This window comes from Pleurodeles waltl, chromosome 6, assembly GCF_031143425.1.
Source record: "Pleurodeles waltl isolate 20211129_DDA chromosome 6, aPleWal1.hap1.20221129, whole genome shotgun sequence".
NCBI classification, from domain to species: Eukaryota; Metazoa; Chordata; class Amphibia; order Caudata; family Salamandridae; genus Pleurodeles; species Pleurodeles waltl.
The window spans coordinates 1,646,721,180-1,646,744,949 of NC_090445.1; the positions used below are offsets into that span (position 1 = coordinate 1,646,721,180).

General features: G+C 46.1%; 1 protein-coding gene across 2 annotated transcripts in view; it reads right to left on the reverse strand.

Moving 5' to 3' along the window:
- The window catches only part of SARDH (sarcosine dehydrogenase), a 460,574-nt gene that overhangs the window by 82,517 nt on the left and 354,287 nt on the right, over positions 1-23,770 (reverse strand). For both annotated transcript variants that reach the window (XM_069241559.1, XM_069241560.1), the window contains exons 16-17: positions 5,900-6,047; positions 962-1,055 (exon numbers count right to left, since the gene is read on the reverse strand). In XM_069241559.1, the coding sequence (XP_069097660.1) occupies positions 962-1,055; positions 5,900-6,047 (242 nt within the window). The remainder of the gene's footprint in view (positions 1-961; positions 1,056-5,899; positions 6,048-23,770) is intronic.

Here is a 23,770-nt window from a genome sequence, read left to right on the forward strand (position 1 = left end):
TCAGATCTAGCGTAAGACACATCTGAGTGTAAGACTACCTACGTCTATCTTCAAACTTGTAAAGATATTTTAATCACCTCCTTTCACCGCCTACAAGAAGACCTTTGCCATGGAACCAGAATCCATTGTGCTCCATCTGACACTACTGAAAGTTTACCGGGTGGTTCTTGCACAAAATTGTACAGTTATGTCTTCATGGAGGCCAACAGTGTATGTGCTTGGCTCCAAGCCCCTAAAAAAGACAGACTTGTGCAGAGCCAGCCTTGCCTACTTTTCGTAAAGTTTAAAGAAGACATATGAGCCCTTATCCAAATTCAAACCCTACTCAGTTACTGCTTCGTTTTCTCTTTCAATTTCTGTGAAAACTACCTGAAAGTCTACAGAAGCCTCTCGCTAATCATATAACACCCCAGCTAGTCCTTTGCACTGGTTACCGGTAATATTGAAGATCAGGTGGCCACACGGGGCCTTCATTACTTTGCAAAGATTAACACGCTACATTAAGAGAGAGAGAGAGACACTCATATTCAGACAACTCACTCCAGGATGTTATGGGCCTGGTATATAGCCCTGAACTTCTTTGCTGACTTGAAGTATTAGAACAGACAAAATGCCTTAGGTTGCATTGATGACCTGGAGGGTGGGGTCGCCCTAGACACAGGCTCCAGTTTTTGATCCACTGCTGAAGTACACCTACACAGAGCTAGTTACTACACAAGGAGGATGCATGTTTGCGATAGGTGTGAGGTTCTCCCTCTTTTACACCCAGATGCCCATGACAGAAACGACTTTCCTTTAAAGAATGGGAACTACTTCCATCTAAAGGAGTCCCACAAAACTTTGAGAACTGAGAGTGGTGCAGAGGAAGGAGCGGAAGAGAACCTGGTGGGCTGGGGATTGAAAGATTAGCTTGCGGTACCTGGTCAGTATCACAGCAAGGGTTGACTGCTTGCCTTCTTACCATGTGGCCGGCAGCCTTCACAACTTGATGAGTTGAGAACGGGAAAGCCTCGTTGCTCAGGTCAGTCTCCAGCACCTCTTGAAGCACAGCACGGCTGTTAGAAGAGAGAAGTGAGTTTAATAGAGCAACATTGAAATGTTAGCACTGTATTGCAATTTAAATCATTCTGTGACCTCCAAAAATCTAAATCTGAGCCAGCAACCATAGATAAATACAGATCTCAGAAGGACAACCACTGCAGTAGAGGCAACGTTTCACAACTTTAATGCCTCTCTGGATAGCTAGTCCCACCAAGAGTGATTTGTTGCTTGCATTTGATCCTTAAAACATATCTTAGATGCTGACTTTGGTACGGGAAACCCGGTTCGAATCTCGGCGTCGACTCAACATCCTGTGATTCTTGGAAAATCACTTAATCTCCCGTGTCTATAAAAATGAATGTGGCCTTGTGCAATGCAACTATTGCTCATATAAAGTGCTCCAATGCTTTCGGGTCGAGTTCGAACTATATAAACTTGCAAAATAAATAATTTAAAAAAAAAACTGCCTGCCCAACCCAGAGCCTACAAGTATTAATTTATGTGTCCACTTCAAGGAAATATAGAAGTCAATGATAAATTCCAAAACGTATAGAGGAAGTCTGTGTAGATACTTAAATACATAATTATGTTGAAGAACGCGCTATGAGTTTACGTGCAGCTAAGATGCTTGGACCTTGGATAAATTAGCATGTGCTTGCATTGAATGTAATGTCGTGTAATTTGGACTATATTTCATGGAAAATTCGGCCATAAGAGTTGTTTGGATCATAGTATCAAGGCATCATCCAGAATCCCTATTCTCAGCATTGATGCTACTAAAGGTCTAGCATTAAGATGTACCCAGCTCATAAGGCAATGACATGGAACAGGCTTTTCTGTAAGAGGCTGGCACCATGAGTATTTCTATACGTGTTACTCTCCTGTTCCACCAGTCACAGGTCTTGGATTGTTGCTTTTTACAGCCTCCAGAGCACTACGAAAAAGCAGCAGTGCACCCAGTGACTGGCCAATGAAAGTCATTAGAACAGATCCAAAGGCCACCTGTCACTCTGTAACTTGCCACAAGGAGGTGCTGTGATATAATCTTTGGAAGAAACGCCATAGCAAAGTAACGGTATGAGGGAGGAAAGGATCACAGAAGAATGCAAACTATTGATCTTGGGTCTGCGGTCTCGCTCAGCCCACTGTCAAGAGTGTGACTTGGAAGAGAACTGGGTAATTAAGCAGAGAAAATGTTATTATACAGTACATAGGATCAGTCTTTAATATGTTACTTAGGAGTCACGTGAAACTTGGGCTATAAAATGTTTTGAAGATTCTCTGGAAAGAACTTCCAACATAACTCTAAAAAGAAGGCTTGAATTTCTAGCACTCTACATTTAACCTCCATATTTAACAAAAAGGACCATAAACTCTTGCATACACAAAACCACTTTTAAACTACAACTGAGGAACACAGCCAAAGTGGAAACATCACCACACACACATATATATAAGTGATTTTTCTTTATTCAGTTATGGAAATTCTACAGAGAAAAGGACTTGGTTAATAACAATTGATTGGACGACAGGACTTTAAAACGTATTTATTAAACAGCAGTAAGTTATGCAGGTGTACTTTGGTTGACTTTAGCCCATTTCTGGGTTTGAAAGACTTCTGAAATATTTTTGTTACATTACATGTCAATGGAGCAGGTTTTCACTATACTCATTGGTGATTGGAATATCAATGCAGTTGGATGGGTGAGCCATCCAAGGTTATAATGTTCATACTATTTTTAAGCCAGATTGGCTGTTTATTTTCAATTTAGAAGGAATAGAATGATAGTTAAAAAACTGGCTACAAGTATTCATCGTTTTATATGGTGTTTGCTCTGGCACCAAAGTTGAGTCTTGTAACCATTTCATAGCGCCTTGCAGTTCAAATGTTATGTCTAAAAAACGAAATAGTAAACCAAATGCTGTTGAATGACTTAAAAACGAAATGAAGTTGTCTTAATGAAACATTTGTCTGGTGAATATTTACGAACTGCTAGCCCATAAGGACTAGAGCACCAGCCAACATCAGATGCCACTGGTCAGGGTTGACACAATGTTTCCAGTGGACTGGATTGTCAAGAGTGACAATATTGCAATTATCAGACCACTGGTATACTGATCACCCATTCACACAAGAGGCACCTCCTACTATGAAAATCTTATCAGCCCTAATGAGGACTCTGGCAAAAAAATGCTTCAGTGGCAAAGGGGGATTGATACCCCTAAAAGACCCAGCTTCCAGTCATCTAGTTAGCGCGCTTTAGAGGGAATTCTACCTAGTGACTGCTGGATATCATCATGCGCATTCGAATATTGTAACTATCTCTTTTCGGGCTGGCCAAGTTATCTGGTTTCCTAAAGTCCCCACAAGGCCTGAGAACCCTTTAGAAGCAGGAGTAATGTTTCGCGGTTGGTCATAAATCTTTAGACCTCCCAATGCTTTCACCCTGGTATTTGTGCTGTGATCTTTGGCCGAGACACTAGATCTTTAACTGTTTTAAATATTTGTCTTTAATGGTTCTGACGATATCGCAGTTCTATTTTGTTCTAAGACGCCAACCTAAAAGGCATCTTCCCAATTCCCGGTGAGAACCATAAGATACAATGAGGGTACCAGTGAGGTACCAAGTCCTGTCAGTGATCTAAGCCTGAGAAGCTCCAGCAGTAGCAAGCTAATGATGAGATATGAACACCTATGGGTCAGTAGCCCTAGGGATCTACTTTGAGCAGCTGCGTAACAATGGCCCGCAGCCCCTGACGTGCAGGTGGGGGGGAGCTCCAGGGAGCCCCCACCGGCACTGTGCACGGGTGGCGGGCCCCTGGCCTGAGAGCTCCTGAACAAGTGTCCGCTCTGTGGGGGGCCCTCTCCATGAATGTTGGAGGGGGGGCTCAGGTTTCGTTATGCCACTGACTTTGAGCACCAGTGGTTCCCCTATGTAAACAATTTATTTTGGAGACTAGTTTGAGCCGAAACAGGTCTCCCCTTCAACTATGATGTGTATCTCATATATTGTGAACCAGAAGATCCTTTTGGTGGGGTCTTTTAAATGGACACAAGAAGTTTGACTTTGGGACCAATTCTGCTGCAAATGATTAACCATCAATAATGTGGGTCACAAATCCCCCCCCCCCACACCCCTCCCCACTTCTGTTCTGAGTGATTGGTCTATGCTATTTTGTTTTGAAACTTTAGACTCATTTTCAGCCAACAGGGATCAAAACTGACGACTTCCTTTTGAGTAAAAACAATTGAGAAACTGTGGCTTAAGGCAGACACTTGCTATATTTATAACATTTCTGTTTCCCTCCTTTAGCCAGTGGGAAATATTGTCCCTATTACAGAACTGAGATTTGGGCTGCTCAAGGCTTTCAAACTTTAACTTCACAATTTTTGTTTAAATGTCACAAGCTTTTCTCTAAGTGTAAAGCTTGTAAAGGTTTTTAAAAGGGCTCCTTTGGAGGCGCTTTGCAGAAGTGCGAACCTCTTCCAGTTGCCCCTGAGCGATGTGGGTGGACTGATGCCTGTTGTCAGTTGCTTCCAGTTCTCAGCCATCCTGCACTTTCACTCTCAGTCTATATAGCAAAATCTGTCTGTCTCAAAATCCAGTCCCCGCACCATCACCTTGCAGCAGCTCTCTGTCCATGCACATTGCCAACTAAGGGACAAGTCACTATATTGTGTGACTCAAAAGACTTCATCGAAAAAGCACAAGTAGCAAATGTCTGATCCCAACAATAGATGCCAGTAATATACAGAACTTGTGTATCAACAGCCACACATTCTACAAACATATAGTATCATAAGAAACAGATGTAAAACAAAAACATGCTATTAAATTTGATACTAGCATCTACTGGGAGCCCGAGAAGGGCACCTCAGGCCTTTGATTTATGATTACTTTTTGGAAAGCTTTGAGGAAGTTAAGGACTTTAGGAGAACTCATTTAGAGTGTCTAGAGAGGTCTTACTGAGGAGCTCAACCACAGTCCATAGAGGGGGGGGGGGTTGGAAGGAGGAGTCCACTGCTACCATTACTGATTACAATATATAATGAATAAATATAGTGTGTAAAGAATCTTCTGCAGTCTAGGCAGACAGCAGTTGAAATAATTGGTTCCTGCAGTGAAGCGTGAGAACTACTATTTCTGAGGCAACACTGAAGGTAAAGCTTTGAGAGTCGGCTAGTTGTTGCACCAGCACACCACTGGATAAGCAGCCTTTTCTGCATGTCAGTCAGAAGGTATGTTAGGAATTTTAGAGAACTTTGTTCACAACCAAGATTTTACTTGGGTGTAGGCAGTGCTTTAAATGAACCGGTACTGTCCTGTACGGAGTACCGGCACTTTTTTCTTTTGAGAGGGAGAGTACCTGCACTTCAAAAGAAAAACATAATACTTTTAATTGGAGAGTACCAGCACTTCTCAGAAACAAGCAGGTACAATGGTACAGAGTACCTGCACTTCTTTTTTTCCATTTCAAGCACTGGGTGTAGTTGATGTCACTGCAGTGTATAGTAGTCAATGCAGCAACACGAAGATATTTAGAGGTGAGGAGGAAAAGAGGTGGAAAAGAGAACTGACAAATTCTAAGAAGTAGTTTAAGAAAAGATTATGACAGGCCTAGTCGACTGCAGACTGCACATAACATGTGTGGGCAGGGGCGCGTTGAGTGCAATCGGGTGGTCAAGCACTCAACATTTGGCAAAGGTGCTCAGTGGTAGGTGGTTTGCTTTGGCAATATCCACTTCTATCCAAAAGTTTTAAGGTGTCTTCTCACCTGCAAAGGCCAAAGACCAATGCATCTCACTCAATTCTTTAAACCCTATTCACATAGCAGAGTACTAGTCATTTGAACTCACCTGGCTGGTCCCTGGACACTAATCATACCCATGTCATTGGAGCGGTCTATCATTGTGCAACAGAACTTCATGTCCTGTAGCACTGTCATGATATAGGACCAGCAGTGCTGGGCAACACCTCCACCAATGGCGAGATAATAGCCGTCCCCTGGGGAAGAAGAAAGTAGCTCTGTTAGGAATGGGCAAGCCATTGCTTGACCTCTTGCAGCACATGGTCAAATGCCCCATGGCCAAAGGCGACAACATGGCCCAGTGCTGAATTCATACAATACACAATACTTTATTGAGGTTGTAGTTGTACTTTTATGATTCAGAGTACCAAAAAGCAAAGTGTTGTTGGATCAGAAGTGAGGACTGCCTCTATGTGTCACACAAGCATGGGTTTGTTGGTATCCATGCTCAAGAGATTGGAGGAAGGGGATGAACTAGCAATAAGTGTCCTCTCTCCTCCTTATATCACGCCACAGAATAAACACAATAGAATTTGGACTCACCACCAAGAGTGCTCAAATGTTTGCAAATATATAGCATGCAGGAACAGATAATTTCAGTTTTTGAAAACCATGGCTCACAAGAGCAAGAAAAAATTATTTAAAGCACCCATGACATTAAAACACACAATACACTTGATATTTAGCACCAGGGCATGTGTAGTGATCATAGGTAACTTACTTCTAAAATTCATCTCACCATGAAACTAACAAATAGAAACATTTGTATTGTAGATGCATACACTAAAAAATAAAAATTACTGATTTCTGAAAATGTTATAACAGGTTATTACTCTCTAAATCAAACACGTGAGCACAGCATGTATGCCCTCCACAGAACAAGTACAAGTTAGTTTAACAAATAAATATTTTATTCTAAAAACTTGCTGTCAATATTTCATAACAACCAATTTAATATGGACACAATTTCCAACGCACTTTGGATTTTTGGATATCAGTTTACAAAGAAAAATGCTGTTGTAACCTTGAAATCAGTTACGACAAAGTAACACAGTAACAAGTGGCTATAATATTTAGTTTACTTATAAGATCTGAAAAAAACACACACAAATATTGGACGGTCTGGTTACCATTTTAAGATATTGTTATTGTCCGTCTGGATTATATAGGTTATAACTTACTTGGCACTGTTCGACCTGGCCCTTTTTGCAGGGTCTCCCTTAGGTTTTTTGCCTTCTGTTGCTGAACCCATTTTTGCTGGCATAAGGACTCTGTGCACCTTTTCCCTATTAAGCAGCAGCAAATTGCTTTTGCTCTCTCCCTAAATGCTTGGTACAACTGGCATCTACCTGATAGGTAGATTTAATTTACTACATGTACCCAGGGACTGCAAATCAAATGCTGCTAGTGGGCCTGCAGTACTCTTTGTGCCACCCACAAATGTAGCCTTTTAAAATATGTCTCAGGCCACTGCAGTCTGTGCTGCAATTTTAAACTATCAGTTTGACCTTGTAATTAAACCCTTTTTCAGGTAAAAATCTTTCATTGTAATACTTATAAGTCACCTCTCACATAGACCTTAAAGGCTCAAAGGGTAGGGTGCACTGTATTTAAATATTAGGACATGTGTACTTAACGTTTACATGTTCCAACAGTGAAAAACTCCTACAGTTGCTTTTCACTGTTGTAGGGGGCATTTCTCTCCCATTGCCTAACCATGGGTCACCTTATTATATTTACTAAGTATTAACCTTGAATTAGGAGAAGATAGAGGTATGCTGTTTACACTCAAATCAACTGAATTTAAAGTCCTGCTTAATCGTAACGTCAGATTTTAAGCTACAATTCTGAAAGTGCCCCTTTTAGAAAGTTGGCATTTTCTTGACTTGGGGCCTGATTAGGTCTTTGAGGAGAATACTCCATCACAAACGTGACAGATATCCCGTCTGCTGTATTACCATTATAACCTATGTAGATCGTATTACAGAGGATGGAATAGCCGTAGTGTTTGTAACGGAGTATTCCATCCGCCGAGTTCCAAATCAGGCCCTTAACCATTTGTGGCTTCTGCCCGTGTCCTGGGTCACATGACTGTAAACAGCTCTGCTGCTGGGATATGTGCTTTGCTTGCAGAAAGTAACACAAAGGGGGCTTAGGTGTGGAACAAATGGTCCACCCTGACTAGGAGAACCTGTACCCAGCCCAACTTACATTTCAAAAGGCTTGGCTTGTTGCACACACAATAGAAGATGACATCAGGCCCACCCTGCCTTTTGTCACCTCAGACATTTTGGACCCTTGCCCAGGAGAGGGAATGAAATTTTCCAGAACCAGTGCTGATGGTAGGGCGGGGAGTTACCCAACAGAAAGGCTGGCACTAGGTAAAAATACTAGACCACAAGAGCCACTCTGGAGAACTCTGGACCAGTGGAAGGTACAGAAGAAGGACTGCCCTGCTACTTGAAGGACTGTCTTAGGAGGAAGACTGGACTTGCTTCCATTTATCCCAGAATAATCAGAGTGACTCCAAGAGTCAGTTGGCTGACCTTCCATGGGAGCTACAGATATACAACAAGCCTCATAAGCTTTTCAGCAGCTGCCTAGCTGACGTGCTACATTGGATATGCCTGGACATGCTTGACCTTTTCTGCTGGTCTCTGCCTGGAGTGAATCGTGATTCTCAAGAGGTGGTATGGTACCCTTGTCTGGCATCAGAGTGCCTTCCTCTTTTCCTGGCTGTGGGTTCCATCAGATCTGATGCAGCAAAATACAACCCAAAGCAGGACCTTGCATTGCGCATCCTGATTGATGGCTTCATCGTAACAGACAGCACAATGCAACGAGACACAGGACCTCACATCACAGCTCCTGATCAGCAGCAACGCAGCACAATACACCTCAACACAGGACCCGGATTGCAGCCCTCACAGCTCCTGACTGGAAATGATGCATCTCAATGCAGTACTCGCATCACAGCACTGCACAGCTCCTGATTGGAACCTAAACCTAGCAATGCAAAGCTTCGCATCAAGAACTTAAGATACATCCCTCAGCGGGACTAACCTCCATCACGGTCAGACTAAACTTGTGACTTTGAGCCGGTCCAGCGTGACCAAATAGCCACAGTTGATGCTGTGTGCTTTTTGGTGCTATTTTAATTTGAAACTTTAAAATGTAGTTATCTCCAGTTCTACTGATTGTTTTTTTGTTGATTGGTACACTTTTATTTGTTAAAATGTACTCTATTTTTCTAAATTGTTTTGGGATTTTTTTAGTGTTGTGTTTTCAATCTATTACTATTTGTGTGCTGTATAATATCTTACACATTGCCTCCAAGTTAAGCCTGACTACTTTGAGCCAAGATACCAGAGAGTTAAAGCACAGGCTAACTGAGTGATTTTCTTGGTCAACCATGGCCACAATTGTGGTTGTTAACCGAGTAGGGCCTCCACCCTCCTCAATCAATTACTTACAACCCAAAATGTATTCTTTGGGTAGAAAAAGGCTTTGATAAGGCTTATTAAGCAGGGACTGTGAAAAAAGAAAAAAGGCTATGTATACCTGCATTCTGCTTCTACGTAAAGACAGAGGGCAGTTAAAAATGGTGAATATTAATAAACAGCACTCTGAACAGACTCAATTAATTTGGATTTGCTGCAAAAGTACATGCTGGACCAATTAATGCAGACCCGCCAACTCTCCTACGCCCACAGTTTGTCACACATCCACTCAGTGAAAAGGCACAACACATGGTGAGTTCGGTTACCAGCTCATTTGTAGGGAATCTGCACTGTCCAACTAAATTTTGTCTTTATTCCCTTCCATGATACACAAACATTGGCTCCCGGTGATTTGTAGGCAGTGCTGTTGCTCTAAAAACCTGTCCCCAGTCCACAGCCACCCGTTTCTGCCTTGTGTTACCCCAGGATCACGTCTTAGAGCATGATGGGAATTATTCATAGGTTGGCATGTCTGCAGCAGGTACTTTGAATGGCATGTGCAGGTTGTCCCATATGTGATGTGCCATATATCTATGCTGAGGGAAGGGTTAGGCAGGAGTCTCTGCATACAAAGACTGGAAACAATGGCCCCTGAATGTGCAATCTGGGAAGTCTTCTGTTGGCTCCTGGGCGCTGTGTAATCTGACAGGCTGCTTGTTTGTTAATGTTATGAATTTGATAACGCCTACAGTTTGAGGTCAAGGTGAAAGTCTCACTCCTGGCAACCATGCAACATGGGGAACCGTGTAGAACAGGAAAGCTTGATATGTACCCAGTGCATCTATGATGTAAACCTGTGCGCCTTCATGATTTCATGCAAAACGAACAGATGGTGGACGCAATGCTGAGCAATGTCAAACATTCACTGACAAGTCATGGATCTGGGCCTAAATCGTTAGTTTTGCTGTCCACCCCATTCCAGTTTGGACCCAGCCACATGCAAATCAGTCTTGACCCTGCTCCCAGTGGAAACAGACCAGGCCCTTCCTGGACCAGAAAACAAGCATCCTGGGACTGGTGTCAGGGTATCTACCTTCATCAAGTATGCTAGCTTTAATCTGGTGGCATAGCGAGCACGGGGCCCACGTCTGGACATACTCTTCCCATTTAGGGTGACTTTTTTCCATGGCACAGTGAGATTAAATGATTTGCCTGGAATCACAGGAGCTTGGGCCAAGCTCTATCCGTTAGGCCACATAGCAACTCCAAGAACCAATAACTGTATCAGAATAGATACACGTTTCAATATCTGTTCAGACATGTTAGCAACTTAAGTCTGAATATACTCACCATAATGCACAGAACACATCCACCAGACCTCATGTCTGGAAACATTTCAAGTAACTGGTCAAAGGTTCCAACCTAGAGCTGTGCACTCGACCTTGTGTGTTTTGCAGCACTAGCTCCTTTTTTCTTTCTCTAGCCTCAGTTCAAACAATTATTTGAGGAGACGGGCTGCTGAATAGGTACCTTGCACTCTATTCCTAAATTATCATCGCGAGGAGGAGTTTTACAATTGAATGAAACAAACTACTTTCCACTGGCTTGGATGGAGACTGTGGTCCTGTGTTGGTCGCTGTAGTGTCTTAGCAAAAACTGCTGCGGGAGAAAGAATGCTGGACACTGTGAAGTGGACAACTGTTCCTCTTTGCAGTGCACTTCAGGCAGTTTAGAGACCGAGAGTAAAGGGGGACAAAAAGAGAGAGGTGGGGTCGACAGAGAATCATACAAAACAAGAACTACAGCAAAGGCTGGGGAAATTGGAGTTGGGACAGGATAGAAGTAATTTAGATCAGAATAACTTGTTGTTATACGGAAGTAAGTAATGACCTTTTGTCTTGTGTCTCTGCTATAAATAAACAATATTATAAGTCAGTTTTATGGTACTAAATATACCCTCTTAAGAAACAAGTAAGGAAGCGCCTGCCTTGCTGAAATGTGAACTCTGAGCACCTCATTTGTCAGCGGTAAACTCACTGAGCCCTTCAGCTGACTGCTGTGCATTGATTCAGAATGTCACCTTACCTCTGCTTTGAGGCAATAGAAATGTACAGAAATTGATAATAAATGGAAGAGTGCAGAAAAGTGAAATTAGTCACTTGAGACGCGGTCGGCCTCGCGCCCACTGGATGCAAGGTGTCTGCAGACTCCAGTCTTTGGCCTGTGTCTCAGCCTGCAGGCTTCTGAGGAGTTGCGACCAGGCCTCCCAGCTCTGCTGCTCATAAGGAGATGAGGAGGATGGAGATACAGCCAATGGCCTGTCTCCTGCTTATGTCCTCACCCCTGCAGCTCTGGAGCAGTCACAAGTGCCTCGCTCTTTGTTTTTGTCTGCACATGATAATCCCATTTGGGTCGTGAGCCTGGTTGCCAAGGCGTCTCTCCAATTAGCCATGATTCCATTAGCCAGAGCCTGTGCAAGGGGCCAGGGCTGTCTGGAAGCAATGAGAAACCCAATAACCAGTGTGATGGGGCAGCGGGCCCTCGGGCGCAGCAATGCGCTAATTGGGTTACACCACTTGCCTCCTGATAGAAAACATGACAGGTCGCAACTAATACTTCCAGACTCGAACTCCTGCTGGCCAATTAAAAACAAGCTCCCAGGTAAACCGAGTAGAGTGTCAATGGCTCAGTCAAGAGGGACTGTCTCAGGGCTAGACTGAGAACCTAAAGGAGCCCTGGCCAATTTTGCCAGACCAACCCTAATAGTGCACGTAGCGAGCGAAGCAAACAAATCTGCCCACTTAAGGGGGTGGGGGATTTAGGGGAGGTATGTGTGTGGGGTGGGTGGTTGTGGTGGTGGGGCGAGGAGTCTCCTCCTCCCCAGAAGGATTAAAAAAATATGGCGTGTTTTATAACACATTTTTCATTATTGAACCTTGTCCAGTCACTGAATGGTTGGACGGAAATTAGTGACAGGATGGCATGGCTTACCGAATGACTAGTTAGATGGGTCACCAGTGGGTGAATGAATTAATTCAAGAATGGATAAGAATGAATAAAGACATTTAGTTAGTCTCGATGAATTGACTAAGTGTGGGTGGTTTGTTTTCCATTTTTTTCTGCATAAAAACATCACCTCCCTAAACACTGCCACCACCAATCCTTGTGAAACATGTGGCCCAGATGTATTTAACCCAGTGTGGTCATTTAGAGCTTCAAAGAATTAAACACAGAGCATTAAGTTTTGGTCTAAAATGGGAGCACAAAAGAGATAACCATGTAGTTGCCCTATTCCAAAAAGTGAAACTAGAAAATCTTGCATCAAGCTCAGCTTCCACCAGACCACATTGTGTGATTCTAGGCAACTACTTTTTCCACACCATCATATAAGAGCCTCTTGAAATACATGCGCAAAAGACTATAATGTTACTCCATTCATAGTTAAATCCTAGAACACATATAGGGGGCAAAAGACAACTAGGTTCACTAAACACATGGTCCTCAAGGCAGTCGGTGTGGGGGTGTGAATGTTTCTGAGTTCATGTTTAGAAACCATGACTTCTAATTATCGCCACTCAACACAATGATATAATTCAATATACTAAACGGAATTGCATTGCAATGGTCTCAGGGATTCACATTTTGAAGAGTTTATCATATATATACTGGACTCTCTGGGCCAAGCAACTGCAGACCCCTCAGCCTTTCCCCCCTAACGCACCTAAGGTCAGCGCTGCTTGTGACGATCCTGTAAGAGACATGAACCAACCAGGTGCCAAAGGTGCTGCAGGGAGAAAACCCATCTGCCCTGTACCACCAGCAACCAAAAAGCACTCCTCTACAATAAAACGGGTCCCCACCTTCCCACTAAGAAGCTGCACTGCCTGTGAGGCGGATGTGTACCATTGTGCTATTCTTATTAACCCTGAATCCTTTACATGACTGAAATGGAATGAAAGGATCAGACTAGCCCGTAGTGTAATCTAGCCAGAAGGGCTGGTTTGACAGGTCATTATAGTGATGTTGAAGAGCCATGTTTTGAGGACCTTCGGAACTGAACCTTCAATGGGGACTGACTGTGGTGGAGCGTATCGTGTTCCAGGTCTGCAAGGCGAGGTAGGAAAAGGATTTTCTTCCAGCCGTGTTCTTCCAGATCCTAGGGATGGTGGCGAGGGCCAGTTAAGCAGAGCGGAGTTGCCTTGCGGGTGTGCGGGAGGAGAGGCAGTGGTTGAGGTAGGCAAGTCGATGTTGCGAAGGGCATTGTACGCATTTGAAAGTGATGCGTTTGTTGATTAAGAGCCTGTGTAGGTTTTTCAGTTGGACGGAGATGTGGCTGTGGCGGGGGGGTGTCCAGGCTCAGTCTGGTCACGGCTTTCTATAGTCTCTGGAGTCTTGTTTGGAGGCTCTTGTTGATACCAGTGTAGAGTGCATTGCCGTAGTCAAGTTTACTGCTGACAAGTGCCTGAGTGATTGTTCTTCTTGTGTCGATGGGGATCCACTCGAAGATTTCCAGAGCAAGGGAGAGTGTGGAACCATGAGGATGAGACAGCGTTAACTTGACAGTCCACAGGCAGTGAGGAGTCGAGAATGATGCAGAGGTTATGTGCATGGTCGGTCAGAGATGGAGCGGGTCTGAGGGCACTGGGCCACCATGAGTTGTCCCAGGCAGTAAGGATAGGGCCCAGGATGACTATCTCCATCTTGTCCGAGGTGAGCTGAAGGCAGCTGTCTCTCATCCAGTCGGTGATTACATTCATTCCGTTGTGGAAGTTTCTTTTGGCGTTTGATGGTTCATCGGTGAGGGAGAGAATAAGCTGTGTATCGCCAGCATATGAGAGGATCTTGAGCCCGCGGTGTTTGACGAACTCTCTGAGTGAGTCCAGTTTCTACTATTGATTTCTGTTAGAAATGGGGTCATTGGTTGGCAGTCAGAATACCCCTTGTCCAAGCAAGGAACCTCACTCTAGTCAGGGTAAAGGAGAATCACCCTCAGCTAACCCCCGCTTACCCCCTTGGTAGCTTGGCACGAGCAGGCAGGCTAAACTTCAGAGTGCTAGGTGTAAAGTATTTGTACCAACACATACAGTAACTTAAGGAAAACACTACAAAATGAAAACACCGGTTTAGAAAAATAGAAAATATTTATCTAAACAAAACAAGACTAAAACGACAAAAATCCAACATACACAAGTCAAGTTATTAATTAAAAAGCAAAAAGATTCTTAAATCCTTTTATAAACAGGTAAAACACTGTTAGTGTTGAAAAGTACCTGGGTAGCCTCAAAATAACACACATGGGTGAGTGTGCGTTGAAAAAGGTAAGCAGTGTGTCAGTTTCTCACCCGCAAGCGAGATTGTGCATCATTTCTCATTCTCCGGTCAGGTCAGCGTGCGTCGTTTTTCCTCCCCGCAGGGAAGCGATGCGTTTAATCAGGCAGCACTCGGGCCCGGCATGCGTTGTGTCGGTTTTCCGCACCCACCAAGGTTTGCATTGAGAATCCTGCTGCACGGTGATAGCAAAACCGCGCTGTGTGGGTTGCGATGTTAACAATCTCCGTCAGTGGTGAGGTGCCTCATTTCTCCAGCCGTGTGCATCTATCTCCCAGCTGCGCTGCAAGCGTTCCATCGATTTCAGCCGCGGATCCAGCGGTGCGTCGTTTCTTCAGCCACTCTCTGAGGTTGCGTCGGAAATTTCCTCGCACAGAGGTCTATGCGTGGATTTTCAGGCTTGGTCTCCCAGTTCACCTGTCAAGGCCCCAGGAACTGGATAGGGCACCACTTGGCAGGGCAGGAGTCTCAACAGAGAGTCCAGGTGCTCGCAGGTGAAGTCTTTGATAGCCCAGAGACTTCGACAACAGGAGGCAAGCTCAGGACAAGCCCTTGGAGATTTCTTCACAAGCAGGAAAGCACAACAAAGTCCAGTCTTTGTCCCCTCTCACCAGGCAGAAGCAGCAACTGCAGGACAGCTCCACAAAGCACAGTCACAGGCAGAGCAGCTCTTCTCCTCAGCTCTTCAGCTCTTCTACTGGCAGAGGTTCCTCTTGATATCCAGAAGTGATCTGAAGTCTGTGGTTTGGGAGCCCTTCTTATACCCATTTTGGCCTTTGAAATAGGCTTACTTCAAAGAAAAGTCTCTCTTGTTTGTGAAATCCTGCTTTGCCCAGGCCAGGTCCCAGACACACACCAGGGGGGGGTGGAGACTGCATTGTGTGAGGGCAGGCACAGCCCTTTCTGGTGTAAGTGACCACTCCTCCTTTCCCTCCTAGCACAGCAAACAGCCCAACTGTCAAACTGACCCAGACAGGGAATCCACAAACAGGCAGAGTCACAGAATGGTTAGAGCAAGAAAATGCTTACTTCCTAAAAGTGGCATTTTCAAACACACAATCTTAAAATCAACTTTACTAAAAGATGTATTTTTAAATTGTGAGCTCAGAGACCCCAAACTCCACATGTCTAACCGCTCCCAAAGGGAATCTACGCTTTAATCATATTTAAAGGCAGCCCCCGTGTTAACCTATGAGAGCGATAGGCCTTGCAACAGTGAAAACCGAAATTAGCAGTATTTCACTGTTAGGACATATAAAACACATTAGTGTATGTCCTACCTTAAGCATACACTGCACCCTGCCCATGAGGCTACCTAGGGCCTATCTTAGGGGTGTCTTACATGTAAGAAAAGGGAAGGTTTACGCCTGGCAAGTGGGTACACTTGCCAAGTCGAATTGGCAGTTTAAAACTGCACAAACAGACACTGCAGTACAGGTCTGGGCCATGTTTACAGAGCTACTAATGTGGGTGGCACAACCAGTGCTGCAGGTCCACTAGTAGCATTTGATTTACAGGCCCTGGGCACCTCTAGTGCACTGTACTAGGACTTACCAGTAAATCAAAGATGCCAATCATGGATAAACCAATTACATACACATTTTGTATAGAAGCACTTGCACTTTAGCACTGGATAGTAGTGGTAAAGTGCCCAGAGTAACAAACAGCAAAAAACAGAGTCCAGCACACATCAACAACCTGGGAAACAGAGGCAAAAAGTTAGGGGAGACCACAACAAGGATATCAAGACTAACATGTGTCCCCCGCAGCTGAAAGTGGGGAGCAACTACCCAACCTCATGGGAGTTCTCATCACTAAGGCGGAAGAATCTGGACAGACCATCAGCATTGGCGTGTTGTGTGCCAGGGTGGTGTTCCAACGTAAAGTCCATCCCCTGTAGGGAAATGGACCACCTCAACAGTTTTGGATTCTCACCCCTCATCTGCATTAACCATCTGAGGGGCCTGTGGTCGGTCTGAACCTGGAAGGAGTCCCAAATAAGTAGAGCCCTAACTTTTTCAGCACCCAGACCACAGCAAAAGCTTCACGTTCTATGGCACTCCACCTACGTTCCCTTGAAGTAACCTCCTGCTAAGAAAGGCTACACGTTGATCTAGGCCCCCTTCATTAAGCTATGAGATTACTGCTCCAATACCATGCTCTGAGTCGTCTGTTTTCACAACAAACTCCTTGGAGTGATCAGGTGCCTTCAGCACAGGTGCTGTGCACATGGCAGCCTTCAGAGCACCAAAAACGGTCTGGCAGGCCTCTGTGCAGATCACCTTCTTTGGTTGCTTCTTAGAAGTCAACTCAGTCAAGGGGGTAACAATGGTACCATACCCCTTGACAAACCTCCTGTAGTAGCCAGTGAGGCCTAAAAAGGCTCTCACCTCAGTCTGGCTTTTGGGAGGCTCCCAAGCAAGAATGGTGTCAAATTTTGGCTGTAGGGGTGCCACCTGGCCACTCCCTACCTGGTGTCCCAAGTACACCACAGAACCGTGCCCTATTTGGCACTTGCTTGCCTTAATAGTGAAGCCTGCCTTCTGCAGGGCCTCCAACACTCTGCAGAGGTGTTGCAGATCTTCCTCCCATGTGGAACTAAAAACAGCAATGTCATCCAGGTAGGCGGCACTGAACTCATCCAGCGCAGCCAACACCTGGTTGACCAACCTCTGAAATGTGGCAGGGGCATCCTTCATCTGAAATGGCATAATGTTAAATTGAAAGTGCCCATCTGGGGTAGAAAATGCAGACCTCTCCTGGCCCCCTCAGTCAAAGCAGTCTGCCAATATCCAGAGGTTAAGTCAAACGTGCTGAGGTAGGTGGCAGCTCCCAACCAATCAATGAGCTCAACAGCTTGGGGGATGGGGTGTGCATCAGTCTTACTGACCACATTAAGTCCCCGGTAGTCCACACAGAACCGGAGTTCTGGAGTGCAGAAGCCTTTCGTACCAATACCACAGGGTTGGCCCAAGGACTGCTGAAATGCTCAATTACCCCTAAGTTTAACATTTTGGATACCTCATCCTTAATGCTAGCCCTGACCTTGTCAGTCACCCTGTAAAATTTCTGTTTAATGGGTGTACTGTCCCCAGTGTTCACATCAATCAATTGTGCACAAGTGTGTGTCCCCTGGGATCTAGGAAAACAGTGAGGGTAACTGTCCCAACACCTGGCGACAGTCCCTCTGCTGCTCTGCAGTCAGGGAGGGGGAGAGGATCACTCCCTCCACAGACCCATCTTTTTCTCCTGTAGACAGGAGGTCAGGAAGAGGCTTGCTCTCCTCCTCCACCCCATCATCTGTTACAAGGAGCATGGACAGTTCAGTCTGCTCAAAGTGTGGTTTGAGGCGGTTAACATGCAGGACCCTTAAAGGATTCCTGGGAGTCTGCAAGTCCACCAGGTAGGTGACTTCACTCTTGTCTCCACCATCTCAAAAGGCTCAGTCCACTTGTCTTGGAGCTACCTAGGCTCCACTGATGCCATCACCCACACTTTTTGACCAGGTTGAAAGTCGACCAGAGTGGCATTCTGGTCATACCACCGTTTCATATCCTCCTGGCTTGCTTCCTGGTTCTCCTGTGCAAGACTCCTGAAGCTGCAGTCTGGTTTCTCAGAGTCAGCATGTAGCTAAAGACATCCTGGGGGTGTTTACTAGGAGCTTTTTCCAAAGCCTCCTTCACCTGACTTGAAGGTCTCCTCACAGGGTGGCCATAAATCAGCTCAAAAGGACTAAACCCAAGTCCCTTTTGAGGCACCTCCTTGTAAGCGCACAGAAGGCATGGCAAGAGGACATCCCACTTCTGCGTCAAGGGCTGTGACAGGCCCATTATCACGCCTATCAAGGTGAAGTTGAATCTCTCAACCAGACCATTGCTTTGGGGGTGGTAAGGTGTGGTGAACTTGTAGGTTACCCCACACACCTTCCACGGAGCCTTCATATATGTTGATATGAAGTTGGCACCCCTATTGGACACCACTTCCTTGGGGAACCCAATGCGGATAAAAACTCCCATCAAGGCACGGCCCATCACAGGAGCAGTGATTGATCTTAAAGGAATAGCTTCTGGGTACCGGGTGGCATGGTCCACCAAGACCAGGATAAACCTGTTGCCCATGGCTGTCTTAGGATCCAGAGGCCGCAAAATGTCAATACCACCCCGTTCAAACTAACAACAGTAAAAGGTTGGAGGGGAGCCTTATTTCCCCCCCTACTCTTGCCACTTGCCTGATAAGTTTGGCAAGACCTAAAATGAGCATCAGAATGCTTGTGCATTAGGGGCCAATAGAAGGTGGTGACAAGCCGCTCATAGGTCTTGTCCTGCCCCAGATGTCCTGCCAAAGGCACATCATGAGTCAACCCCAGTAGGAAGGCCCTGAATCACTGGGGTACCACCAGCATACGGGCTGACCCAGGCTCAGGAACCTTAGGCTCTCTATACAGGAGGCCATCCTCCCAGTAGATCAGGTGAGATCCTGGCTCCTTGCTAGCCGCCTGGTCTGCTGCCTGCTGCCGCAAACCCTCCAGAGTAGGGCATGTCTTCTGTGCTGCACAGAACGCTTCCCTGGTGGGCCCCCTTCCTGCTTCCACTGTGACAGCTCAGGGACCTACCCCAGTTCAGTCACCTGTTCCCCTGTAGGCTCGGGGACGTCACCCTCAGGCTCTGCCTCCTCCCGGACTGTGGGAACTTCTGGGGCCGGTTTCCCGCAACCCCTGCCCTTCTTCTTTTTGGCAGTCCCCTGGGCCACTGTTTCAGGCTCCAGGGGCTCTTGACCATCCTGAAGGGCTGCCATTGACCTGGTGGTTATGCATACCCACCCAGGCAAACCCAACATCTCCAAGTGTGACCTGTGTTCTACCTCCTTCCAAGGGGAATCCTCCAGATCATTGCCAAGCAAACAATCTACAGGCATGGTTGGAATCACAGCTACCTTGAAGGAACCTGGGACCATCCCCATTCAAAGGGAACCTGCGCCACTCTGCACAGGTGCTCTGAGTTGTCCACTGCAACTACTTGGTGAAGTACACAGGGATCAATCTGCTCTTCAGACACTAGGTGACTCCTCATTGTAGTCACACTGGCTCCTGTGTATCTCAGAGCCTCCACCCTCTGTCCATTGATGGTCACCCACTGTCTGTACTTTTTAGTGTTCTCAGGCACGAGGGTTCTCTGTACCATCTCACTGTCCCCTAGTGAGACAAGTGTCATCTCAGCTGGCTCCCACCCACCTGGAACCAACTCCTCCCAAAGCGCTACACTAGCCAAATCCTGGGACTGCGCACCAGTGGGAGCTGGTGTACTCTTGGGACATTTGGGGTCTCGTCTCACATGACCCACTTGGTCACATGCATAACACTTACGTGGGGGGACCCCATGCACTGGCTTCCCTTTGGAGAACCATGGCTTCTTCTCACTGGGGGGCTGGGAATCTTTACCATTGGAATCAGACTGGGACCCTTTAGAGCAGTGGTTCCCAACCTGTGGTCCGGGGACCCCTGAGGGTCCGCGAAGACATCTCAGGGGTCCGCGAGAGCCTAGAAAATTAAAAAGTATTAACAAATATTGATAAATTAGGTCCCCGGCTTCCAGTAATGACTCAGGCTGGGGTCCCCGGATTCCAATGATGATTCAGTGGGGGTCCCTGGGTTCCATTAATGTTAAACTGGGGGTCCACAGAAATCAAAAGGTTGGGAACCACTGCTTTAGAGTACTCCACCTGTTTACCCTTACCCCCCCTTTCTTCTGAGAGGGACCGTGCCCACCCTTGCTGTGGTCTCCCCCACACCTCTTCTGGACCCTGGTGCTCTCCGAGCGGTCCACTTCCTGTGCAAGCTTCCTGGGATCAGTCAGCTTGCTGTCAATTAGGTGCTGGCGCAGCTCTGGAAAACAAACTGTACAAGTGCTCCCAAGCAATCAAATTGTAATGCCCCTCATACGTTGTTACCTTACTGCCCTTCACCCAACCATCCAGTGACCTGCAGAATGAATCAACACACTCCAACCATGTTTAGGATTCCTTCTTCTTATAGGACCTGAACTTGTCCTAACACTGCTCAGGGGTGAGATCATATGTTGTGAGTAGGGCATCCTTCATGATAGAGTAAGTGAGCCCCTGAGAATCCCCTAAGAATGTCAGAGTATCCCTCCCCCTCTAACTCAAAGTGCTTCCACAGACCCACCCCCAATGAGCTTCAGGGACCAGATTCATGTGGAGAGCAGACTCTTTCCCCTCGAACCACAAGTATATGTTATCCTCCCTCTTGCAATCCTTCACTAGGTCTTTTGGAATGTGTACCCTCCTCTCAGGTTGCACTCTGCTGTTGCTGCCACCATCTCTGCTGGACAGGGTCCTATGATCTACCTCTCTCAAGCTAAGCTCATGAGCCAGTAGTAGCGTCTTCTCCTCAAGGGCCATGTTGAACTTTAGCTTCTCCAACTCTAATTTGTACTGTCTGCCTGTCTGTCCTGTAACTCTTCAGGGGTCAGGCCCTTGGAGGACACACTGCTACCTGCCCTGGAGACTCTCTCCCTGGACATAACAGGCCCACCCACAGTACCATTGTGAGTGGATTGCTCCTCTTCCTCCTCATCCTCCTCCTCCTCTGTGTGCCCCTCAGCTTCTTTGGCTGTCACCCAGGCCCTCAGCGCCTTTTGCAGCTCCTCCTTCTTGGCAGAGCCCTTAATGGGACAGGCAAAATCTTTACAGAACAGCTTCAACTGAGCCACTGTATAGCTCTCTAGTTTGCCTAGGTCAAAGGCAGCTGATGCATCTCCAGATTGGGACATGATGAAAAGTCAACAAGGTGCAAAGTTCCAAAGGCAGAAAACAAGTTCCTAATGAAGTTCAAGAAAAGTCAATCAAGAGATCAGCCACAAAAAGTAGAAAAAAAGAGTCCCACAGAAAAAATAAAACAAATCACAAGACAAGTAGTATGTGGTCACGTAGTGGTCGGAACTCAAAACAGTAGTGTACACTTAATCACTGTATGTCAAGTACAAATACAATTCCAAACCCAACCACTGATCACCAATGTTAGAAATGGGGTCTTTGGTTGGCAGTCAGGTTACCCCCTGTCCAGGCAAGTACCCTCACTCTAGTCAGGGTAAAGGAGAATGACCCTACACTAACCCCTGCTCACCCCCTTTGTAGCTTGGCATGAGCAGGCAGGCTTAACTTCAGAGTGCTAGGTATAAAGTATTTGCACCAACACACACAGTAACTTAATGAAAACACTACAAAATGACAAAACACCAGTTTAGAAAAATAGAAAATATTTATCTAAACAAAACAAGACCAAAATGACAAAAATCCAACATACACAAGTCAAGTTATTAATTAAAAAGCAAAAAGAGTCTTAAATCCTGTTGTAAACAGGTAAAACACTGTTAGCGTTGAAAAGTACCTCGGTAGTGTCAAAATAACACACGGGGGAGTGTGCGTCAAAAAAGGTAATCAATGCGTCGATTTCTCACCCCCAAGCAAGAGCGTGCGTCGTTTCTCCTTCTCCCATCGGGCCAGCGTGCGCCGTTTCTCCTCCCCACAGGGGAGCGATGCATCGATCCGGGCAGCACTCAGGTCCAGGCAGGGGTTGCGTCATTTTTCCATGCCCAGCAAGGTCTGCGTCGAAAATCCTGCCACACGGTGATAGCAAAACCGGGCTGTGTGGGTTGTGACATTACTAGCCTCCGTGAGTGATGCGGTGCCTCGTTTCTCCAGCTGCGTACGTCGATCTCCCAGCCGCGCTGCAAGCATTGCGTCAATTTCAGCCGCGGAGCTGGAGGCGCGTCGTTTCTTCAGCCCCTCTCGGAGGATGCGTCGGAAATTTCCCTGCACAGCGGTCTGTGCATGGATTTTCAGGCTTGGTCTGCCAGCTTCACCTTTCAAGGCCCCAGGAACTGGATAGGGCACCACATGGCAGGGCAGGTGTCTCAGCAGAGAGTCCAGGTGCTCGCAGGGGAAGTCTTTGAGGGCCCTGAGACTTCAACAACAGGAGGCAAGCTCAGGACAAGCCCTTGAAGATTTCGTCACAAGCAGGAATGCACAACAAAGTCCAGTCTTTGTCCCCTTTCACACGGCAGAAGCAGCAACTGCAGGATAGCTCCACAAAGCACAGTCACAGGCAGGGCAGCACTTTTCCTCAGCTCTTCGGCTCTTCTCCAGGCAGAGGTTCCTCTTGATATCCAGAAGTAATCTGAAGTCTGCGGTTCTGGGTGCCCTTCTTATACCCATTTTGGCCTTTGAAGTAGGCTTACTTCAAAGAAAAGTCTCTCTTGTTTGTTAAACCTTGCTTTGCCCAGGCCAGGTCCCAGACACACACAAGGGGGTTGGAGACTGCATTGTGTGAGGGCAGGCACAGCCCTTTCAGGTGTAAGTGACCACTCCTCCTTTCCCTCCTAGCACAGATGGCTCATCAGGATATGCAGGCTACACCCCAGCTCCCTTTGTGTCACTGTCTAGAGAGAGGTGCAAACAGCCAAACTGTCAAACTGACCCAGACAGGGAATCCACAAACAGGCAGAGAGTCACAGAATGGTTAGAGAAAGAAAATGCCTACTTTCTAAAAGTGGCATTTTCAAACACACAATCTTAAAATCAACTTTACTAAAAGATGTATTTTTAAATTGTGAGCTCAGAGACCCCAAACTCCACATGTCTATCCGCTCCCAAAGGGAATCTACACTTTAATCATATTTAAAGGCAGCCCCCATGTTAACCTATGAGAGGGATAGGCCTTGCAACAGTGAAACCCGAATTAAGCAGTATTTCACTGTTAGGACATATAAAACACATTAGTATATGTCCTACCTTAAGCATACACTGCACCCTGCCCATGGAGATACCTACGGCCTACCTCAGGGGTGTCTTCCATGTAAGAAAAGGGAAGGTTTAGGCCTGGCAAGTGGGTACACTTGCCAAGTCGAATTAGCAGTTTAAAATTGCACACACAGATACTGCAGTGGCAGGTCTGAGCCATGTTTACAGAGCTGCTAATGTGTGTGGCACAACCAGTGCTGCAGGTCCACTAGTAGCATTTGATTTACAGGCCCTGGGCACCTCTAGTGCACTGTACTAGGGACTTAACAGCAAATCAAATATGCCAATCATGGATAAACCAATTACATACACATTTTTGTAAAGGAGCGCTTGCA